This window comes from Phialemonium atrogriseum, assembly GCF_030411735.1.
Source record: "Phialemonium atrogriseum strain 8032-3 unplaced genomic scaffold QBC33scaffold_16, whole genome shotgun sequence".
In the NCBI taxonomy this organism is placed as follows: Eukaryota; Fungi; Ascomycota; class Sordariomycetes; order Cephalothecales; family Cephalothecaceae; genus Phialemonium; species Phialemonium atrogriseum.
Genome location: NW_026848153.1, coordinates 766,778 through 783,654, shown reverse-complemented (window position 1 = coordinate 783,654; position 16,877 = coordinate 766,778). Strand labels below are relative to the sequence as shown.

Genomic DNA, 16,877 nt, shown 5'->3' with positions numbered 1-16,877 from the left:
AGGAAAAGCTTCATAGACCTAGATGTGCTTTTGCTTCTGGGATAGGATGCCCGCCTATGACCAGCACCGCCATCGTCAAGATGACCGTCAAGACTCACTGGAAGACCTTCATCGAGCAGACCTAGACTTACGAGCCTTTCTAGAGCTATGTATGTCTGTTCCACATGATGCAGGGTTGGCCGCTGGGGGGTGGCAGGCCCAACATGTCGACGAGGCGGTCAGTTATCAGGGCCAGCTCCCACCGGAATTGGATGGTGGCAACGATTTCTACATTGGATGCGGTAGGGTTGCTAGTAGTACGATTATATTAGGGAGTTTCTCTGCAGGCATGCGCCATTTGCTCTGCAGGCAGGTGGCAAGTTGGCAACAGCTGTATTGCTGTTACTATTGTTATTTCCAGAAACGGCAATAGCGATGGACAGCAACAGCAGGAGTGATAGACAGCAACAGCAAGAATGATAGACAGCAACAGCAAGAGCGATAGACAGAAATAGCAAGGGGGATAGACAGAAATGGCAAGAGCGATAGACAGCAATGGCAAGAGCAATAGAAGACAGCAATGGTAAGAGCATAGCGACAGCAATAGGCAACAGTAAAGGCAACTGCCACCGGTGATGCACTAACCACCTGCCCGCGGAGCAAATAGCGCATGCCCCTAGAGAAATTCTCTTATGTTAAGGAGAGCTATCCAATGTAGCTATAACATCAATGCAATACACTCTTAGAAGGCAAAATCGCCACCACCGATCAAGCCGAAACCATAATTCTAGACCAGAATTCCCTCGCGGAAGCCTCTAATATCGATCTAGCGCTAGTGAACAGTCTATCTCAATCAGGTCTTGTCCCTCCCTGTCATATCTGATCTGCAAGGGCCCCTAGGGTTCGTGGTAAGAGATGCTGAACACTCCTCAGTGCTCGAGGACTGTACCATACCCGCCAAGGAAACAAACCCGAGCATAATCCCACCCACCCAACTGGCTTGACTCAGGCCATCAGCTGCAGCAGGCCAAGCCCAAGGCTCGCACTTATCGCCGCGCCCAGCGGGGATGACCTGCGCCTCGCGGCCGATGGCTCCTTCCCGGCCGCCGGGAACCACGGCACTACGACAATCGTCTCAGGCGTGGTAGGCTGCGGCGTAGTCGGCTTTAGCTTAGTCGGCACCAGCGTAGTCGGCTCCGGGGCGATCATCTTCCGCGTGGGCAGTTCAGGGGCGGTGGTGGTGGCGGCGGCAGGGGCGGCGTAGCCCGTCTCGGCGGTGCGCGTGGCGGTAGCGACCAAGCTGCGCTGTGCGACGCTCTCGACCGCGCCGGGGACGAGCGGCGGGCCGGGGATCGGGTACGTGCTGAAGGGGTCGTAGATGTCGAAGTGGATGCCCTCGTCATCGGGGGTGTAGAGCTCCGTGGCGGGGATGCCCTCCGGGCGGAGGGACCCGGAGCCGGTGATGCGCAGGTTGAGGCACTGCGGGTAGGCCTGGGCCTCACCGTGGATGGGGGCCTCGTGCAGGGCGATTATCTCGTGGCGCAGGACGTAGTCGCCCGGGGCCAGGTCGGCAGGGATGCGGACCAGCCAGGTGTCGTGGTTGGCGATCAGGGTGTCGGACGCCCAGCCGTTGGTGCCGCTGCTGGGCGAGTAGCCGGCGCCGTCGATCTTGAAGAACTCGAGCTGCGTCTTGTCGACCTCCTCGCAGGGGCCGTGGCAGTTGGCGAGGTAGTCGAGGACGGGGCCGTGGTGGCTTCGCGGCCACGGCTCCTCCCACTGAAGGCTGATCTCGGAGCCTGCGGCCACGACGGCGTGGCCTCCCCCGGGAGTGGCAGACCGGTGGCAGATTATATCCGGGTGGGAGAATTCCGAGGACGCGATGAAGCCGTTGTCCTCGCCATCATATGTCCAGCCGATGACGGTGGGCGGAGGGTGGAAGTAGATGAAGGTCGTGGGGTCATAGCCCTCCCACGACTCACCGTTCACGACGATGTTCGCGACGTGGCCATGCGCATTAACTCTGGAAACATATGCCAGTGCCGCGGCGAGGGTTGGAGTGGTGTGTCTCATGGTGACTTAATTACTTCTTGTTTTTTATACTCAGGGGCAAAAAGGTCCAGGAAGATCAAATAGTTTGATGTTTGGGATAGGAGAGGAAGGGGGGGAGACGGTCAATTTATACCACTACGGGGCATGGAATCGCCCGCGTATTTTCAGACAGATGCTCCTAGAGTTTCCATTAGACTCAACAGGGTGAACTGGGTTGAATGTAGTTAAAATAAACGTTGTGCTAGATCGAACTCTCTAATCGCTGCCCGCTGCTTACACTGCTTAAAACCCCCGAAATGCGGGTTCTTGGAAGTTTATTTTGATAGGCATCATGGGGAGAAAGCAGCAAGACTATTTATTGTGATTCCGAGGGCTCCAAGTGCTGGCATGGGCGAAAGAGGAGCTCCATCTTGACCATGGGGTGATGACAGCCAGGATAGTGACTCGGCGCTTTTCTGGCGACGAGGGACAGAATTGGGAAACACCAATGTTCAGCGTTCCCAGGTGACTTCAGTGGTTCATTCTTGGTGTTAGGATGCTCAAAGTCTGGATCTGTAGGTTTATTTAATTGTCCCTACCTAAAACCTTTTGTATCTCCGACCCTCAGGATCATTGCCGCAGGTGCTCCGCACGAAAAGCATCCCGATTTACAGTTCGGGAAGGTTACAAAGGTGCAGTGTGTCGGCTAGCTCAAAGTTTCATTGGGATCAAGGACAGGGAGTTCGTCTCGTAGTTAACCCTGACTCCATATATTCTAGACATGAGGTGCAAAGCTTAATAGCTGAATGACAGACAATTCTCTATATTACCACCAATCTAACAAAGTCAACGTCGATATTTTGGTACAGAAAAGCTTCAGTAGAGTGCCAACCTGGGGATATCATAACCATCGTGAGCGGGGAATCAGAAGCAACCCTAACGCCGAAGAACCGGCCCGGAAAACCCGGAAATCATATCACAAGCGCACCGACACACGGTCGCGCAAAGGGGGCGGGGTTTAGAACTCCCCGTCCCCACCGCCTCCGAGGACGCCTGCCGTCCACAGCCCGACAATGCCCCACCAGCTGACCTTCCACCCCCTCCACAGCCCCTCGAGCCCCTGACCGCGCCGGTACACCGTCTCGGCCACCCTCGTCTTGCCCTTCGCGCCGCCCTTCGGGGCCACAGCCTTTCCGCGTGCCGGCCTGGACCCCTCCTGCACGACGATGGCGCGCATCGTGCCGAAGACGCCGTCGAACCCACCGGGCGGCACAACTGTCTCGAGCCTCTCGCCGCCGCCCAGGCGCCTGCCCCTGGTGGCAGCACTTGGATCGGCGAGAAGGGCATAGGGAGCCGAACCGAGGACGGCAACCTGGCCGCGCCGGAGGACGGTCTCGAGCGGGAGCTTGACGAAGAGGGCGGCGGAGGAGGAGCAGAACTTGGCAATGGAGAAGGTCATGGGCGAGAGCTCGCGGTCGATCATGAAGCGAGTGCGGAGGACTAGGGGGGTCGAGAACGTGAGGATGGGGTGTATGAGAGAGTGCAGGACCGTCGGGAGGAAGAGGGCCGAGGGACAGAAGTAGGATGGAAGGCTGCGGAGAGTGGAGAACAAGCGTCGTGACGGGCGGGAGGTTGGGGTCACGATCAGACTGGGGGGGTTGTTAGCACGCGACTAGCCAAGAGGTTTGTTTGGGAGGGGTGAGGGGAGTGAATTGAACGTACCGAGTGCGGACGAGATCCAGCGGGGAGAGGATTAAGCCCGTTGCGACTGCTGCAGCCGCAGCGACGAAGAGCGATGCCCAGGGGTAGGGCGACGCGATGTCGATGAGCCGATCCAGATCATCCTTAACTCCCAGATCGGGCACATTGAACAGGGCGCTGAGGAGGCTACGCGACCAGTTCTCAAGCAGCGACTGCAGCACGTTGTAGATAAACGTGGCATTTGAGCCCTTCCACACCCCCCATCCACCCTCCTTCTGCCAGAGCTGCGATACGACTTCGAGGATCGAATCCGGCCTGCGAAGCACAAGCTGATGGGCCGGTATCACTTGGTTTGCCGCCGCCCGTGGCGACGGCAATGGGCTCGCCTGCCCTTGCCTCTGCGATCGGGGGTAAGACGGTGTGGGGGTGGCAGGAAGGTTCGAGGTGAAGTAGGCCGGCTCATCCGGGTCGGAATCCGAGTCGGGGAGCTTGAACCGGAGTTAGCAACTATGGAATAGAGGAATGGATGGGAAATGGCTTGAAATTCTATGCACATACATCGTCGTATATGGATGTCCTCCGACCTAGCTGTCTCTGCTTCGCGTCCTCGAATGGTGTCACTCCATCGAGGGTTCCCAAGTCATGCTGACTCCGGACTTGGAGAATTGTCTTGGCGACTTCGAAAGGTTGGGCTAGCAGGGCTGATGTGTACTTCCAGAGCAGCTCGTCGATCAGGTCTCTCACCGTCTGGATGGCCGAGGGGGACGGCTCGGAAAGATAGTCCTTGTAGTCCATGTCGGAGAAGATGTCGCGCGCCTTGGACGCGTACTTCCCTGTCGCATTGCCCCGAACCTGGGCAAAAGCATGTGGTCCTGGTTGTGCTGGAACCGGCTCTTCGCCAATGCTGGGAGGAATGTAGTACGGTCTTAGGGGATTGACCCCTTCTTTCTGATGCGACATGATCGTGTTGGAATCAACGATGAGCAGCCCATCCCCTTCCAGAATGTTGCCCGTCACCAGCTTTATTTTTCATGCATGATGAAATGAGATCACTCGGCGTCGTGTTAGATAAGCTTGTGGGGCCCGGATTAACTCATGGGTCAAGCTTAGGCCGAGGACAAGCCCATAGGGAAATTTTTCAATTCGAATTGATTTTATTGGCTTCTTATCGGAGCTTTCTCGCTGTCGCATTCACCGTGAGCTCCGAGATCTGACTCCGGGGCGAGCATTCACCAACACCAACCGACCAACATGCATTGGATTGCTTGCTACATTTGTCGACTCGCAGCAGTAGCCGTCCTTGTATAAAAACCCTCTCAGCCTTCGTCTTCCCTCGTTTTTTTCCCATGCTCATTTTCTTCCTTGCCGCATTCGACCGAGCTTGCTGGCTCTAATCCGAGCTCCGAAGAGCTCCCCCGATACCAAAAAAATGGCAACGCCTGCCAGGACGCTCTGTCAAGCCTTCCTCCGAGCTGGGTCGGTTGCCCGGCGACGGACTAACGGTATACCTCAACAGGTCCGCTGCCTCAGCAGACAGTCTTACCGCCCCAGTACCCCCCCAGCCTTCCGACAATGCACCAGCCCATCGCAACAATGCGCTGCGCTCCTTCGCCGGCCGCAGTTCAGGGCGATCTCGACTTCGAGGGCATTGTTGCACGGGCATATCGATCCACCGAAGCCAGGTGAAGAGTGAGTCAGCACAAAGCGCCCTCGTGCTACCCCCCAAGAAGCCCGCCGCTAACACTCTACCCGCCAGGCTCTACGTCACGTTTATCGACAAGGAGGGCGACGAACACAAGTTTGCCGTATCGGAGGGCGACAACCTTCTGGACATAGCCCAGGCAAACGACCTGGAAATGGAGGGTGCTTGCGGCGGTTCCTGCGCATGTTCCACATGCCATGTTATTGTTTCCGACCAGGATTACTACGACAAGCTGCCCGAGCCCGATGACGACGAGAACGACATGTTGGACCTGGCATTCGGCCTGACTGAGACCAGCCGCCTGGGATGCCAAGTCATCATGAAGAAGGAGCTGGACGGGTTGAAGGTGAAGCTGCCGTCCATGACGAGGAATCTGCAAGCTAGTGACTTCCAGTGAGGACTCATCATGGCTGGTATGGGCGCAGGTCCGAGAAAGGCGGTCTTGGGAAAACGCCGCGGCCAGGTCTAGGTGGCGTATAGACCCTAATTGATTTGGGCTGGGGCATCTTCATTTACCCGCATGTTCTGGGGTGTTCGGGAAGCTCGGTTGGGCGGAGATGGGACGCTGAACGGCCGGATGCGCTCAACACTGAGCAGACTTGTACTTATATACCGGGTATCGGCGCATGAGAGACTCTTCTAAAACGGTCGAAGCTGCCATCACAACTCCTACCCTGCTCCCTTCCAATGAATAGTGAAAATTCAAGCCCAAGGGTGATAAAGCAAAGGGCACGTCTCTGTAGGCATGTGCCATTTGCTCCGCAAGCAAGCGGCCCGTGCGTCACCGGTGTCAGGGGGCTGAAAGCATGGAAAAGAGATCGAGTAGCAAAACCGAACGAAAAACATCCAACTCATTCGCAAAGAGTGCCGTATCAACCATCCTTCTTGCTGAAAGTGATATAAGGACACGGAAACGGAAGTTCAAGGTTAAATTTAACCAGAAAAGACAGAGTGAGAACATATATGCTCAATCAAGCCTCCTCCAATGCACCCTTCTTCAACCCCCCTCCACCGCTCGCAATCAGATCCAGGAAGCCCTTCCTACTCATCTCTGTAACCTTCTCCTCCCTGCTCTTCACGCCCGTGATCCCCCCACTCCTCGCCGCCCTCTCCGCCTCGGCCGCCTTGACCTGCGCCGCCCTCACCGCATTAAACAACTTGACGACACCCCTCTGCGCGACCCTCCGCAGTCTCCGCTCCGCCTCCATGATCTGCCCCGTGGTCGCCCCCTCCCCCTCTTCCACCTCATTCTCCCCGCCACCGCCACCACCGACGGCATTGCTCGCGACGAGCACGTCGCGCACGCGCCCCTTGTCCATGGCGACGCGCTTCTGCTCGCGCAGGCGGCGGCGGGCCTTGCTCTCGAGCGACGCGTCGAGGGCCTGGCGCGAGGCCTCGTGCGCGGCGGAGCTGCGGGCCAGGACCGGGTCGGCGCGCCGCGAGGCCGAGAGCTTGGTCGACAGGATCTTGGTCAGCGACGTGGCGAAGGCGGCCGGGTCGTTGCGCTTTGACTTGGACATGCGCGTGGTGTTGGGGTTGCCGCCGCCGTCGCCGGAGCCGTCGTCGGAGCCGTCGAGGTTGTCGTACTCGTCGTCGTCGTATTCGTAGTCGGACACGTCGGAGCCTGCTTCTTCCTCCAGGCCTGGTGCGGCGGCGTTGGCCGTGTTCTTTGAGCGGAGCTTGGGCTTTTTGACACGCGCAGGGTCTTCCTCGCTGTCCGAGCCTGACCCCGAGTCGGATCCCGATCTTGTTGAGCCCACATCGTCTACTTGTGCGTTTTCAATGTCCTCGTTGTCCGAGTCGAGAAGATTGACGGCTTGGAAGTCATCTGCATTGTCCTCGACCTCGTCCGAATCGCTGTGGTACGCGAGCTGCTTCCTCTGCTTCTTCGACGGACGGGCAGTCTTTGATTTTGCCGCATCATCATGTGATCTCTTTTTGAATGCTTGCCCGGCCATTTTATGATGTGCGAGGCGGTTCTGCGTGAAGGTGGACTTGAAATACTGGGAAGTTTTGGGGTTCGGAAGAGCAGGTGAGGTCGAGTGTCCTGGTTTTTCCTTCCCCAGAAATTTTTGGCGGTGAGACCTGGCAGGCAGAGCTACCCCACCTTCCCCCTTGGGGCGACCACTCACACTCACAGAACAGATCCCTCAACATGATGGTGGCCGGTCCATTGTACGCCAAATTTTGTCGCCTGTATCATGGGAGACAGGAGTGACTTATCGTCAAATTGGTCAATTACCTGTGACTAATCTGAGCTTCTGGAGAGCATCCTGCCCCTGGATGACCCAGAGTGGCGCCTGAGCAGTGAAGCCAGATCGAAAATGCTTTCTGGATACCTACCGCTTGTCGTCCCCACTGAACGCGCACGAGCCCCCAACACCTTAAATGAGGCAAAAATGCAGCCAAGATGATACCATTCATTTGGATGCCGTATTTCGACAAGGCCAGAGTCGCCCGGACAGCTGATCGGCCGTGCTACCGGTTGAGGGCGGGAACTATACTAGATTCGCTTGTTAGCTTCTAGTTTGGTTATTTTTGGGTTTGATTATTGGTGTTAATTATTCTTCGACCCTGGCAATAGGGGTCTCACGAGCTAGCGTCTCGTACATGGGAGCCGCAGCCTGGAAAACTCATCTCGTATCCTCACTCACGACCAATCAAGACGGAGGTGCCGGCCTAGCAGGCTCTTGGCGCATTTGGTCCCCAACCCAACGGTCGACGAACTTTTCGACTCTACGAGATGTTCACCATCTCTTTCCATTTTCGTTGATATTCCAATCCTGTTCCGACTGACCATGCGACTTTCGTTATCGTAGCACCTTTTGCGTTGTTTGTTTTTGAATAATACCCCGTCTTCGATCATGAAGACATCCACTCGCTTGAATTTTTGGTTCGCGTTGGCCTGCTTCGGTCTTGCGCATGCACATGTGCAGTTCGAGTTCTCCCGTCGGGCTGGAAGCGCGGCGGGGCTGACCGGGCGCGACACGGCGTCGGCGTCGCTCTCCCGGGTCGGCTTTGCCTATGTCGTCAATGTCACCGTCGGCACGCCGGGACAGGAGGTGGCCCTGCTAATCTCGCCGTCTGCGGCTGATACCTGGGTCCCAGACGCCACCTCGTTGAGTTGTGACCCTATATACTACAACAACGAAGACTTTTATTATGGGGAATACGCGCTGGACGAGAATCTCTGTCACTGGGGGAGCTGTATGTTGATCTTGCGCGGGCTCCTCTGTTTTCTGCAGCCGCCTTGAGACTGACACTTGACAGTCAACATGTCCGAGTCGTCGACATACCTAGACGCCAGCCAGAAGTACACGTCTTTCGACGCCAGCTATGCCGACGGCACCTACGCCAGCGGGGTCAACGGCACAGATACCTTGAATGTCGGCGGCGTCGAGTTGGAGAACTTCCCGATCGGTGTCGTCTCCGTTTCAAGCCAGTACATCGGCGTCTTGGGCTTGGGCCCGAACACTTCGACGTCGTCCTACACCTACAACTACAACCAGTACAGCAACTTCCCCGACCGTCTTCTCCGGGCTGGCCAGATCAACACGAAGGCATACAGCATCTGGCTGGACGATGCGGCAGGGTCATCGGGCAGCGTCCTCTTCGGCGCCATCGACACCTCCAAGTACGAGGGCGAGCTGGTCCGCATCGATGGATACGCATCCTATGCCTACTCGTCCACCTTCGGCGTCGAGGTCAACGGCTTCAACGGGTCTAGCGACGCTACGGCTCCGTCTGAGGAGTTGGCGTGGAATGAGCTCCCCTTCGACGCCACCTTCGGGCCGGCCGAGATCATCTCGGACCTCCCGCAGTCCATTGCCGCCAAGATGTGGAGCCTCACCGGTGCGACCTACAACTACTCGATGGGCGTCGCAGTCATCCCCTGCGATGCCGCCAGCGGCGGCGACGACGGCGCGCGCTTCAGCATCCAGCTCATGGGCCCCGACGGGCCCGTCCTCGACGTGCACGCCAGCGACCTGATCGTGCCGAGGGACACGTCGCAGGGCACGGTGTACTGGTACTACCTGCAGCAGACGCCGAACCTGTGCCTCTGCGGCGTGCAGAACCGCACCAGCTCGTACGGCTCGTACACTTACTACAACCTCGGCAGCTCCCTCCTGCGGCGCACGTACATGGTCTTCGACCTCGTCAACGACGAGATCGCCCTCGCGCCCGCGAGGTTCGCCGACCGCCCCGACCCAACCGTCGTCGAGTTCGACAGCTACGGCGCGCCCGCGCCCTCAGCCACCCGGTACTGTGGTTCGGTGCCGTCGGGCTACTCGTACTCGTGCGACCCCCACTCGACGAGCTCGTCGGGAGGCGGGAGCGGCCGCGGCAGCGGCGGTTCGGGACCCGACCGGTCAGGTTCGAGGGGGTGGCGTGGCAACGGCAATGGCGTCGCCATCGGGCTGGGTGTCGCCTTCGGCATCATCGCCCTGGTCGCATCCGTGGCGGCCATTATTATCTGGAAACGCCTGTGCTGCGGACCGCGGGACAAGTCGGCCAAGGACCCGGAGGCGGAGACCGGGGCCGGGAACACACCCGTCGCCGCCGCGGCCGCGTTGGCGGCTGCTGCTGCGCTGGAGCAGGGACAGGGGCAGGGACAGCGCGGGTCCGTCGTGGGAGGCCGGCAGCCCCTGTCGACGATCCCGGAGTCGGACATGTCTGAGGTGCCCGAGTACCGTCAACCCGCGCTCCCCCCGAGGATACCAGTCTCGCCTGTCTCGGATCCGATCGATATGTCTTCCGAGGACGCTGTGGCGCAGGAGCCTCGAGCGGTTTCCCCCGAGCAGGAGAGGGCGTTGGGAGCGCACCAAGCGAAGAATGAATTAACCCAGGATAATGAGCATGACGAAGCGTAAGCGGCGGCGAAAGACAAGGGGAAGGGGAAGGCGGTCGAATGAACAAATATCTAAATACCCTGTCATCTATATAGTGGCATTCCCACGCGGGCAGCCGCCTGTAGTCCTAGCGTTACCGTGTGGACCGGAGGGGCTGAGATGGATCTGTGTGCCTCGGATTGGATAATCTACCTATATTCCACTAGCTTCCGCGGTATAATGGGTTAAGTTTGCCCAGTGGGTCAGGTATCCCTGGTCGATTTAGTGCGCTTTTCGATACCTGACAGGGGGTAAAACTTTTGCACGATACTGTAGCCCCGGCCCAACGGCCCGGTCAGCGAAGCGCGGGGTCCGTCTGCCTAACCTCGCTGACCGTCCAAAGTCACCGAACAATTATCCCAAATGATCTAGACGGTTACCTGACGAACCCGGCCCCAGTTGATTGATCATGGCACCAGAGGTCAGCAGCGCCTCTGATCCTTTAATTATAGCCGCACGCACTGGCCGCGTACAAGTCGCGAGACGTCTGCTTGCTGCCGGCACGCACCCCGACATACACTCTGCAGCAGGATGGACTCCTCTGCACTCGGCGTCGTGGAATGACAACCCAGAAGTCGTCTTGCTGCTCATACAGCACCAGGCCTCTCTCGAGGCCCAGTACCAACAACCAAATATATCACCCCCAGTCAGACGCACAGCATTACAAACAGCCGCACAACGAGGCCATGTTAAAATAGCCGAGATCTTGCTAGATGCCGGAGCCAATATCGAGGCCGGAGCCCCAGGATTCGCCACGCCGCTTGTTCTTGCTGCGAAAGGGGGTCACACGGCATTTGCAGAGTTGCTGCTCGACCGCGGCGCCAACGTCAATGCTCAATATGCCGACAACTGCACGGCCCTCCACGCGGCTGCATACACCGGGCACGCAGCCGTTGTGGACCTCCTGGTCCGGCGCGGCGCTGAGATCGAGGCTCTGTTCCGCAGCCGGTCGCCCCTGCACAAGGCAGCGGAGAGGGGCCATGTCGAGGCAGCAAAGGTACTACTCAATCACAATGCCAGTATAAATGCAAGGTCCGATTTCGGTTGGACGCCACTCCACATAGCTGCGAAAGAGGGCTATCCTGCTATGGTGATCCTGTTACTTGACCGCGGAGCGGAGGTCAACTGTCGATCTCCCTCGGGATGGAGCCCCTTGAACTTGGCTGCTGACAATGGGCACGGAGATATCGTCCGCCTGCTGCTCCATAATGGCGCGTCGCGGGAGACAATGATCGACAGACTTGGCTTGACGGCGCTACACCAAGCGGCAGCGGGAGGATATACCGACATCGTGGTCCTCTTGCTGAACCACGGCGCTGATATCGAGGCTAGAAGCCGGGATGATTCAACCCCGCTGCATCTGGCGGCATCTAGTGGACATATCGCAGTGGTTGCAACGCTGCTGGAGCGAAATGCGAATGCAAAGGCCAAGACCAAGGCTGGAAAGACGCCTCATGACCTAGCAAACGACAAACAACATCACCAGGTGTCTAGCCTGTTGCCAGCTCCCCCCGCAATATCTGACTTGCGTTTCGCTGCGATCAACCTGAACATGGAGAACCAGCATGACGGTGCAAGCTTTCTTGCCGCCGGAAAGTGAGCACCCACGATCAGTCCTGAGCCCAGTTCTGAGGAGCCCGCACTAACGGTATTTTTGATATCTTTCCAGGAGTGGCGCAGGCGCTTGGCTCAGCAGACTCGATGGCTACAATAGGCTTATCCAAGCTGCCACCGCTTCGGGAAAAGGGGCAGTGCCCCCGGTCAGAATTGCCGTGTTGGATACTGGATGCGATAGCAATGCCAGGTACTTTGGGATGTATCCGGACCAGCTGGATCGCATCCAGGGAGACCATTGGCATGATTTCGCGGGGTCCGAACCAACCCCAGTCGATGAAGACACGAATAAGCATGGCACAATGGTCTCGCTCCTGCTCATGAGAGTGGCTAGAAATGCCGAGATATTCGTTGCCCGGATCGCGAGAACGGGATCCGAGCTCCAGGCATCGGCGGACAACGTAGCAAGAGTAAGGGGTCAGCATCGACGAGATCAACGGGTTTTCCGAACTGACGGAAGCACACACAGGCCATCCATCACGCTCAAGATCCCACAAAATGGAATGTAGACATTGTCTGCATGTCGTTTGGATTTAGGCAAGAATCGCCACCGATCAGGGAGGCCATAGGAAGGGCCTTCCTCGACAGGAATAGCTCCATCGTGTTTTTCGCCGCCGCCGCCAACAACGGCGCCAACGAACGGGAGCTGTTCCCGGCATATCTGCATCCCGTCATCTCGGTGCGCGGTACGGACAACCAGGGAGCCTTTGTCAACGCCTACGATCCTCCCCCCGTGCCCATGAACGAGGGCCTTCCGCTCTATGGGACGCTGGGAGAAAACGTTCCGTACACGTCCACGGAGACCAGCTCGGGATGTTCGGTCGCCACGCCCATCATGGCCGGCATGGTCGCCATGGTCATGCAGTGGGTCGCTTGCAATGCGGCTAGCAAGCGCGCCCAGGAGAAGCTTCGGACGCCGGCCGGCGTGCTGGAGCTGCTCAAGAGCAGCGCGGTCAACAAGGGAAACAATCGTTACTACGCTCACATCTGGGACCTGTTTGAGAACGAGGGGAGAAACTGTGTTCAACTGGTGGAAGCGGCAATGCTACGGCTGCCTTGACCGAGCATGGAGAGAGACCTTAATCCCCGAGGTTGTCTCCGCGGGCAGGGGCATTTAGCTATTTGGGCAGGGGATTCAACTTTCCAGGCAGGGGCATTTAGCTATCCAGGCAGGGATATTTAAATGTTAGGGTAGGAGCATTTGGCTAGCCGTCGCTGTCACTATTGCTAAAGCACTCTTGCCGTCGCCGTCTCTGCTGCTGTTGCCATCGCCATCGCCGTCGCCGTCGCTTTGTTTCGTGCTGGCAGCTGGTCTTTTTCATGCTCCAACTGTCCAAATATTTTTGGCGGCCCGGAACCCCTGCCTGAATAGCCAAATGCCCCTACCCGCGAGACAAGCTCTAATGCCCGTCTTGCCCGAATGCGATACATATACATTCTGTCTGTCCATCCGCGACCGTCGTGTCCGTGATAGACGAGTTGATGGTCTTGAAATCTTGCACTTCAGGCAAGTCTAATTCCACCTCCGGCTCAGGATCCTCCTCGTCCTCATCATCGCCAAGGAACGCAGCCGAGGAGTGGTACTCGGCCAGCTTGAATGTCTTGTTCTTCCAGCCCTTGGGTTTGATGACCATCAGTTGGTATGCGAACACGATGTCGCCCTTGGAGTCAAATCCAAAATTGTGTCCCTTGCTAAACGCCACGCCAACGGTGCCTCCAACCGTAGCCGGAGAGCCAGCCGGACCCTCGGCTCCTAAAGTGCCGCCGTCCGCGGATGACCCGCCAGCAGAGAGAGAGAAGCCTCTCGCGATCTTGATCCCGGTGATCATGAACACGGGCTTGGAGAAGGGATTGTCGAGGCGCATGAGTTCCTTTACGTCCGGGTCTCTGACCCGCTCCTTGACCTGCGTCATGGTGGGCATGTCTGTGTAGTAGACAGTCTCGAGGGCTGTCATGTTGTAGGCCGTGCTCAGCCGCCTCCTGTGCGCCAATCCCAGCTTGACGCCAACCAGATCCACGAACTTGACCCACAGGCCAACAGTCACGTCGGATCCCGAGGCTAGGTGCAGTTGCCAGTTCTCATCCACGTGTCGCTGGATGGACGGCGAGGCTTCGGGATCCGGTCTCGTGAGCACCATGTGAGGCCGGAAGGGATCTGCTACGATGTTGCCGAGATCGATTGGACCTCCAGGGACGAAGGTCCAGTTCGGTGCGAGGATGTATGTCGGGTTGCTTACGAATGGAGGCTGCATTTTTTCGGTCGATCCTCAAGATCAGGTCAACCAACAGAGCGATGACGAGGCCCAACCTAGGTAGTTCTTGTGAAAGAAGTTCGGAATGCCGAAAACGGGGCATTGCCGACAAATGAGCAGAGCGAGGAGATGACTCCTTTGAGCCCCTTACCCTGGGACACTAACATCTGACATGCAGTACGACTAGCTAGGCGTAGCCAATCATGTTACCATTCCGACTTACCAGCCCTTTGGAGGCCTAGCAACTAGGCGGACGTGTCGAGGTTTCATTGGTCGTAAGGATGTAACCCTGCAGCAAGGGAATCCTGCGTAAGCTGCATTTTTGATTATTGATGTCTGGTGAGTCCACCACCCAGCCCTGTCCCCGGTTCTCCCCAGCAGAGTACACCTCGAGTGATTCAAAACGGCATCAAGTACACTAGGCTCGAGAAACGAGCATGGGCCTAAGCAGGCACTGGGGGTCTGGTCTGCACACTGCACACTGCACACTGCCTAGATACTCGGGAACGTTCATGAAGCGTCGGCGGCGGCGAAAGACAACGGGAAGGGGAAGGCGATTGAATGAACAAATATCTAATACCCTGTCGTCTAATATAGTGGGATTTCCACGCGGACAGCCTGTAGTCCCAGCGTTACCTGTCTGCTTCGGCTTGCAGCATTATTTATACCCTTATTTATACCATCATGAGGGTGTCGGGGCGTCATTGTTCTATTAATGTTCGTTTGTATAACAATCATTCAGAGTATTAATTCTGCCAGTGACAAGAGTAACGAATCGAGCCAAACCTCTCCAAATTGAGAGCGAGCTTGCTGGTCTGCAGTCATGCTCCAGGAGGATTGCTGGCCACCCAGAGTAGATATAATCGCATCCATGGATAGACCACATAGAGATTGGCGGCATGACCTTATCTCCCTTTTTCGCTTCCTTCTAGACTCGCTCCCCCCTCTCCAACTCTCAACACAGCATCATTTACCCATGCACCATGTCTTCTCAACCACCAACACCCCCGCCGCGAGATCCTACATCCGAGAGAACCTTTAGGTTCCACGAACTAGGCACGCCATGCGAATGGGCCGAGTCTTACCACCCCGGTGGATTCCATCCTGTTCATTTCGGTGATGTCTTTAATGACCGTTACGAGGTCATTCGGAAGCTTGGGCACGGATCTTTTGGCACCGTCTGGCTGGCTTGGGATTATTCGTGAGCCTTCGCCCCGTTCGCACCACCTGTCATCCAAGGCTGTGCTAACACTCAGACGCATCATGATAGCCTCTCTCGTTACGTCGCTCTGAAAGTCGAGGTTGCTAAACTGTATGGATCTGGGGAGCTTTCAATCCAAAATTTTATCTCAGAGAAAGCACCGCAAGACCACGATTCGCAGTTTATTGTTCAGCTGCTTGACTCATTTGTTCACGAGGGCCCGAACGGGAAGCATCAATGTCTGGTCCTGGAGCCCATGGGACCGAGTCTGTCGTCAGTTCTGAACGCTCCCGTGGAAATTTACGATCCTCTGAATCCTTCGTGGCCACGGTTTCCAAAGCACCAAACCAGAGCAATCCTCCGAAATGTTCTATGCGGCCTCCAGTTCCTCCACGCAAACGGTGTAGTGCATGGTGACCTCCAGTCTGGAAATATCTTGTTCGCTCTGCAGGACCTCGGAACCATTGGCCGCGAGCAACTACAACAAGATAAAAGCAACTCTCAAATCGACTCTCTGCACCGACTGGACGGTAAACCCGATAAATGGGCTCCCAGCTATCTTGCCGTGGCCAAACCACTTTCCGACTACACTCTCCCGGAAGAGGAGCAAGTAGTGAAAATAGCAGATATGGGCGGTGGTGCGTATCATGTCGCACAATCTACTTCTTGATGGTCTGTTGCAGCTAACTCTCATCCTTCTACTGAAGCTTTTCTGGCCAATAATCCGCCCAACTCTGTCGTCACGCCTGCAGGTCTTCGGGCACCAGAATTGATCCTCAATTGCCACCCCACTGGTTTCGGCATTGATATCTGGAGTCTTGGGTGCCTTCTCTTCGAGTTCCTAACCGGCCAACCACTCTTCCAAATACCTCCAATTGGGGTCTCCCGCGAGGGTGTCGATGATGGCCACCTGATACAACTCACCGACATCATTCATCCCTTGCCAGAAGATATGATCAAACAGTGGCCCAGGGCGTCTAAATACTACGGGCCGAGTGGCGAACGCCTCGATTCCAAGCCGTGGCATTATTCTTTGGGCGACGGGTCGGACGATGATACGGCTGACTGGCCCGATGGGGAGGGCGAAGCGCAAGATTCCGTGGGCGAGGATGAGGATCTGGATGAGTGCGAGGATGAATATGGCGAGGAGGAGGCTGCCTCAAAGCCCTACGACTCACTCGAGAAGTTCTTCAAGGACAGTAAGCCTGATGACATTGGTGAGGAGGAGGAAAGAGAAATTGTGGCGTTGCTGAGATGGATCTTCGAAATCGACCCGCTGAAACGCCCTTCGGCTCGTGGGTTGCTCGAGCACCCTTGGATTAAAGGGGACAACTTTTGATTCTAGTTACCTTCCCTAAGTACCTTGTGGTAGAAATGGGAATGTTGGAGCATGAGGACCACGAGAAGATCCAAACCATTTCAATAGAACCTCTCCGTTATATTTGGAAATAACAGCTTAGATGCTTGAAAAAATGCCGAAAATGCCTGGGCGCTGACGCGACACGAAAACA

General features: G+C 56.9%; 8 protein-coding genes across 8 annotated transcripts; 4 read left to right on the top strand and 4 right to left on the bottom strand.

Moving 5' to 3' along the window:
• Positions 1–984: 984 nt before the first annotated feature.
• Positions 985–2,177, bottom strand: QBC33DRAFT_589521 (glycosyl hydrolase family 61-domain-containing protein; the record flags this gene model as incomplete). The annotated part of the gene is made up of 1 exon (XM_060431584.1): positions 985–2,177. The coding sequence occupies exon 1, from the start codon at positions 2,047–2,049 to the stop codon at positions 985–987; it is 1,065 nt and encodes a 354-aa protein (XP_060282550.1). The 5' UTR covers positions 2,050–2,177.
• A 423-nt stretch (positions 2,178–2,600) lies between these two features.
• QBC33DRAFT_474522 (mitochondrial carrier) lies at positions 2,601–4,731 on the bottom strand. The gene is made up of 3 exons (XM_060425227.1): positions 4,267–4,731; positions 3,730–4,196; positions 2,601–3,656 (listed from the first exon to the last, which is right to left on the bottom strand). Exons 1-3 carry the CDS (start codon positions 4,666–4,668, stop codon positions 3,026–3,028), a joined length of 1,500 nt encoding a protein of 499 aa, XP_060282549.1. The 5' UTR covers positions 4,669–4,731; the 3' UTR covers positions 2,601–3,025.
• A 146-nt stretch (positions 4,732–4,877) lies between these two features.
• QBC33DRAFT_542536 (2Fe-2S iron-sulfur cluster binding domain protein) lies at positions 4,878–6,102 on the top strand. The gene is made up of 2 exons (XM_060428283.1): positions 4,878–5,397; positions 5,465–6,102. The coding sequence occupies exons 1-2, from the start codon at positions 5,138–5,140 to the stop codon at positions 5,805–5,807; spliced, it is 603 nt and encodes a 200-aa protein (XP_060282548.1). The 5' UTR covers positions 4,878–5,137; the 3' UTR covers positions 5,808–6,102.
• Positions 6,103–6,381: 279 nt separating this feature from the next.
• Positions 6,382–7,821, bottom strand: QBC33DRAFT_589513 (Rrp15p-domain-containing protein; the record flags this gene model as incomplete). The annotated part of the gene is made up of 1 exon (XM_060431583.1): positions 6,382–7,821. Exon 1 carries the CDS (start codon positions 7,366–7,368, stop codon positions 6,382–6,384), a length of 987 nt encoding a protein of 328 aa, XP_060282547.1. The 5' UTR covers positions 7,369–7,821.
• QBC33DRAFT_117036 (acid protease) lies at positions 7,822–10,495 on the top strand. The gene is made up of 2 exons (XM_060421949.1): positions 7,822–8,617; positions 8,681–10,495. The coding sequence occupies exons 1-2, from the start codon at positions 8,275–8,277 to the stop codon at positions 10,279–10,281; spliced, it is 1,944 nt and encodes a 647-aa protein (XP_060282546.1). The 5' UTR covers positions 7,822–8,274; the 3' UTR covers positions 10,282–10,495.
• QBC33DRAFT_117031 (ankyrin repeat-containing domain protein) lies at positions 10,496–13,143 on the top strand. The gene is made up of 3 exons (XM_060421948.1): positions 10,496–11,895; positions 11,969–12,323; positions 12,383–13,143. The coding sequence occupies exons 1-3, from the start codon at positions 10,709–10,711 to the stop codon at positions 12,971–12,973; spliced, it is 2,133 nt and encodes a 710-aa protein (XP_060282545.1). The 5' UTR covers positions 10,496–10,708; the 3' UTR covers positions 12,974–13,143.
• QBC33DRAFT_542529 (uncharacterized protein) lies at positions 13,056–14,324 on the bottom strand. Its single transcript, XM_060428282.1, has one exon. It carries the CDS (start codon positions 14,163–14,165, stop codon positions 13,314–13,316), a length of 852 nt encoding a protein of 283 aa, XP_060282544.1. The 5' UTR covers positions 14,166–14,324; the 3' UTR covers positions 13,056–13,313.
• Positions 14,325–14,896: 572 nt separating this feature from the next.
• QBC33DRAFT_542525 (serine/threonine-protein kinase SRPK3) lies at positions 14,897–16,854 on the top strand. The gene is made up of 3 exons (XM_060428281.1): positions 14,897–15,366; positions 15,436–16,004; positions 16,074–16,854. The coding sequence occupies exons 1-3, from the start codon at positions 15,149–15,151 to the stop codon at positions 16,703–16,705; spliced, it is 1,419 nt and encodes a 472-aa protein (XP_060282543.1). The 5' UTR covers positions 14,897–15,148; the 3' UTR covers positions 16,706–16,854.
• Positions 16,855–16,877: the final 23 nt, after the last annotated feature.

Excerpts from the sequence above, each read along its gene's own strand:
- QBC33DRAFT_542529 (XM_060428282.1), bottom strand. The coding sequence starts at position 14,165 with ATGCAGCCTCCATTCGTAAGCAACCCGACATACATCCTCGCACCGAAC.
- QBC33DRAFT_117036 (XM_060421949.1), top strand. The coding sequence starts at position 8,275 with ATGAAGACATCCACTCGCTTGAATTTTTGGTTCGCGTTGGCCTGCTTC. Across the intron at positions 8,618-8,680 it reads TCTCTGTCACTGGGGGAGCT|TCAACATGTCCGAGTCGTCG; the intron begins GTATGTTGATCT and ends GACACTTGACAG.
- QBC33DRAFT_474522 (XM_060425227.1), bottom strand. The coding sequence starts at position 4,668 with ATGTCGCATCAGAAAGAAGGGGTCAATCCCCTAAGACCGTACTACATT. Across the intron at positions 4,197-4,266 it reads GGACATCCATATACGACGAT|CTCCCCGACTCGGATTCCGA; the intron begins GTATGTGCATAG and ends CTCCGGTTCAAG. Across the intron at positions 3,657-3,729 it reads CTGGATCTCGTCCGCACTCG|TCTGATCGTGACCCCAACCT; the intron begins GTACGTTCAATT and ends CAACCCCCCCAG.
- QBC33DRAFT_542525 (XM_060428281.1), top strand. The coding sequence starts at position 15,149 with ATGTCTTCTCAACCACCAACACCCCCGCCGCGAGATCCTACATCCGAG. Across the intron at positions 15,367-15,435 it reads TGGCTGGCTTGGGATTATTC|CCTCTCTCGTTACGTCGCTC; the intron begins GTGAGCCTTCGC and ends GCATCATGATAG. Across the intron at positions 16,005-16,073 it reads AATAGCAGATATGGGCGGTG|CTTTTCTGGCCAATAATCCG; the intron begins GTGCGTATCATG and ends CTTCTACTGAAG.
- QBC33DRAFT_542536 (XM_060428283.1), top strand. The coding sequence starts at position 5,138 with ATGGCAACGCCTGCCAGGACGCTCTGTCAAGCCTTCCTCCGAGCTGGG. Across the intron at positions 5,398-5,464 it reads CCACCGAAGCCAGGTGAAGA|GCTCTACGTCACGTTTATCG; the intron begins GTGAGTCAGCAC and ends TCTACCCGCCAG.
- QBC33DRAFT_117031 (XM_060421948.1), top strand. The coding sequence starts at position 10,709 with ATGGCACCAGAGGTCAGCAGCGCCTCTGATCCTTTAATTATAGCCGCA. Across the intron at positions 11,896-11,968 it reads AGCTTTCTTGCCGCCGGAAA|GAGTGGCGCAGGCGCTTGGC; the intron begins GTGAGCACCCAC and ends ATATCTTTCCAG. Across the intron at positions 12,324-12,382 it reads CGGCGGACAACGTAGCAAGA|GCCATCCATCACGCTCAAGA; the intron begins GTAAGGGGTCAG and ends AAGCACACACAG.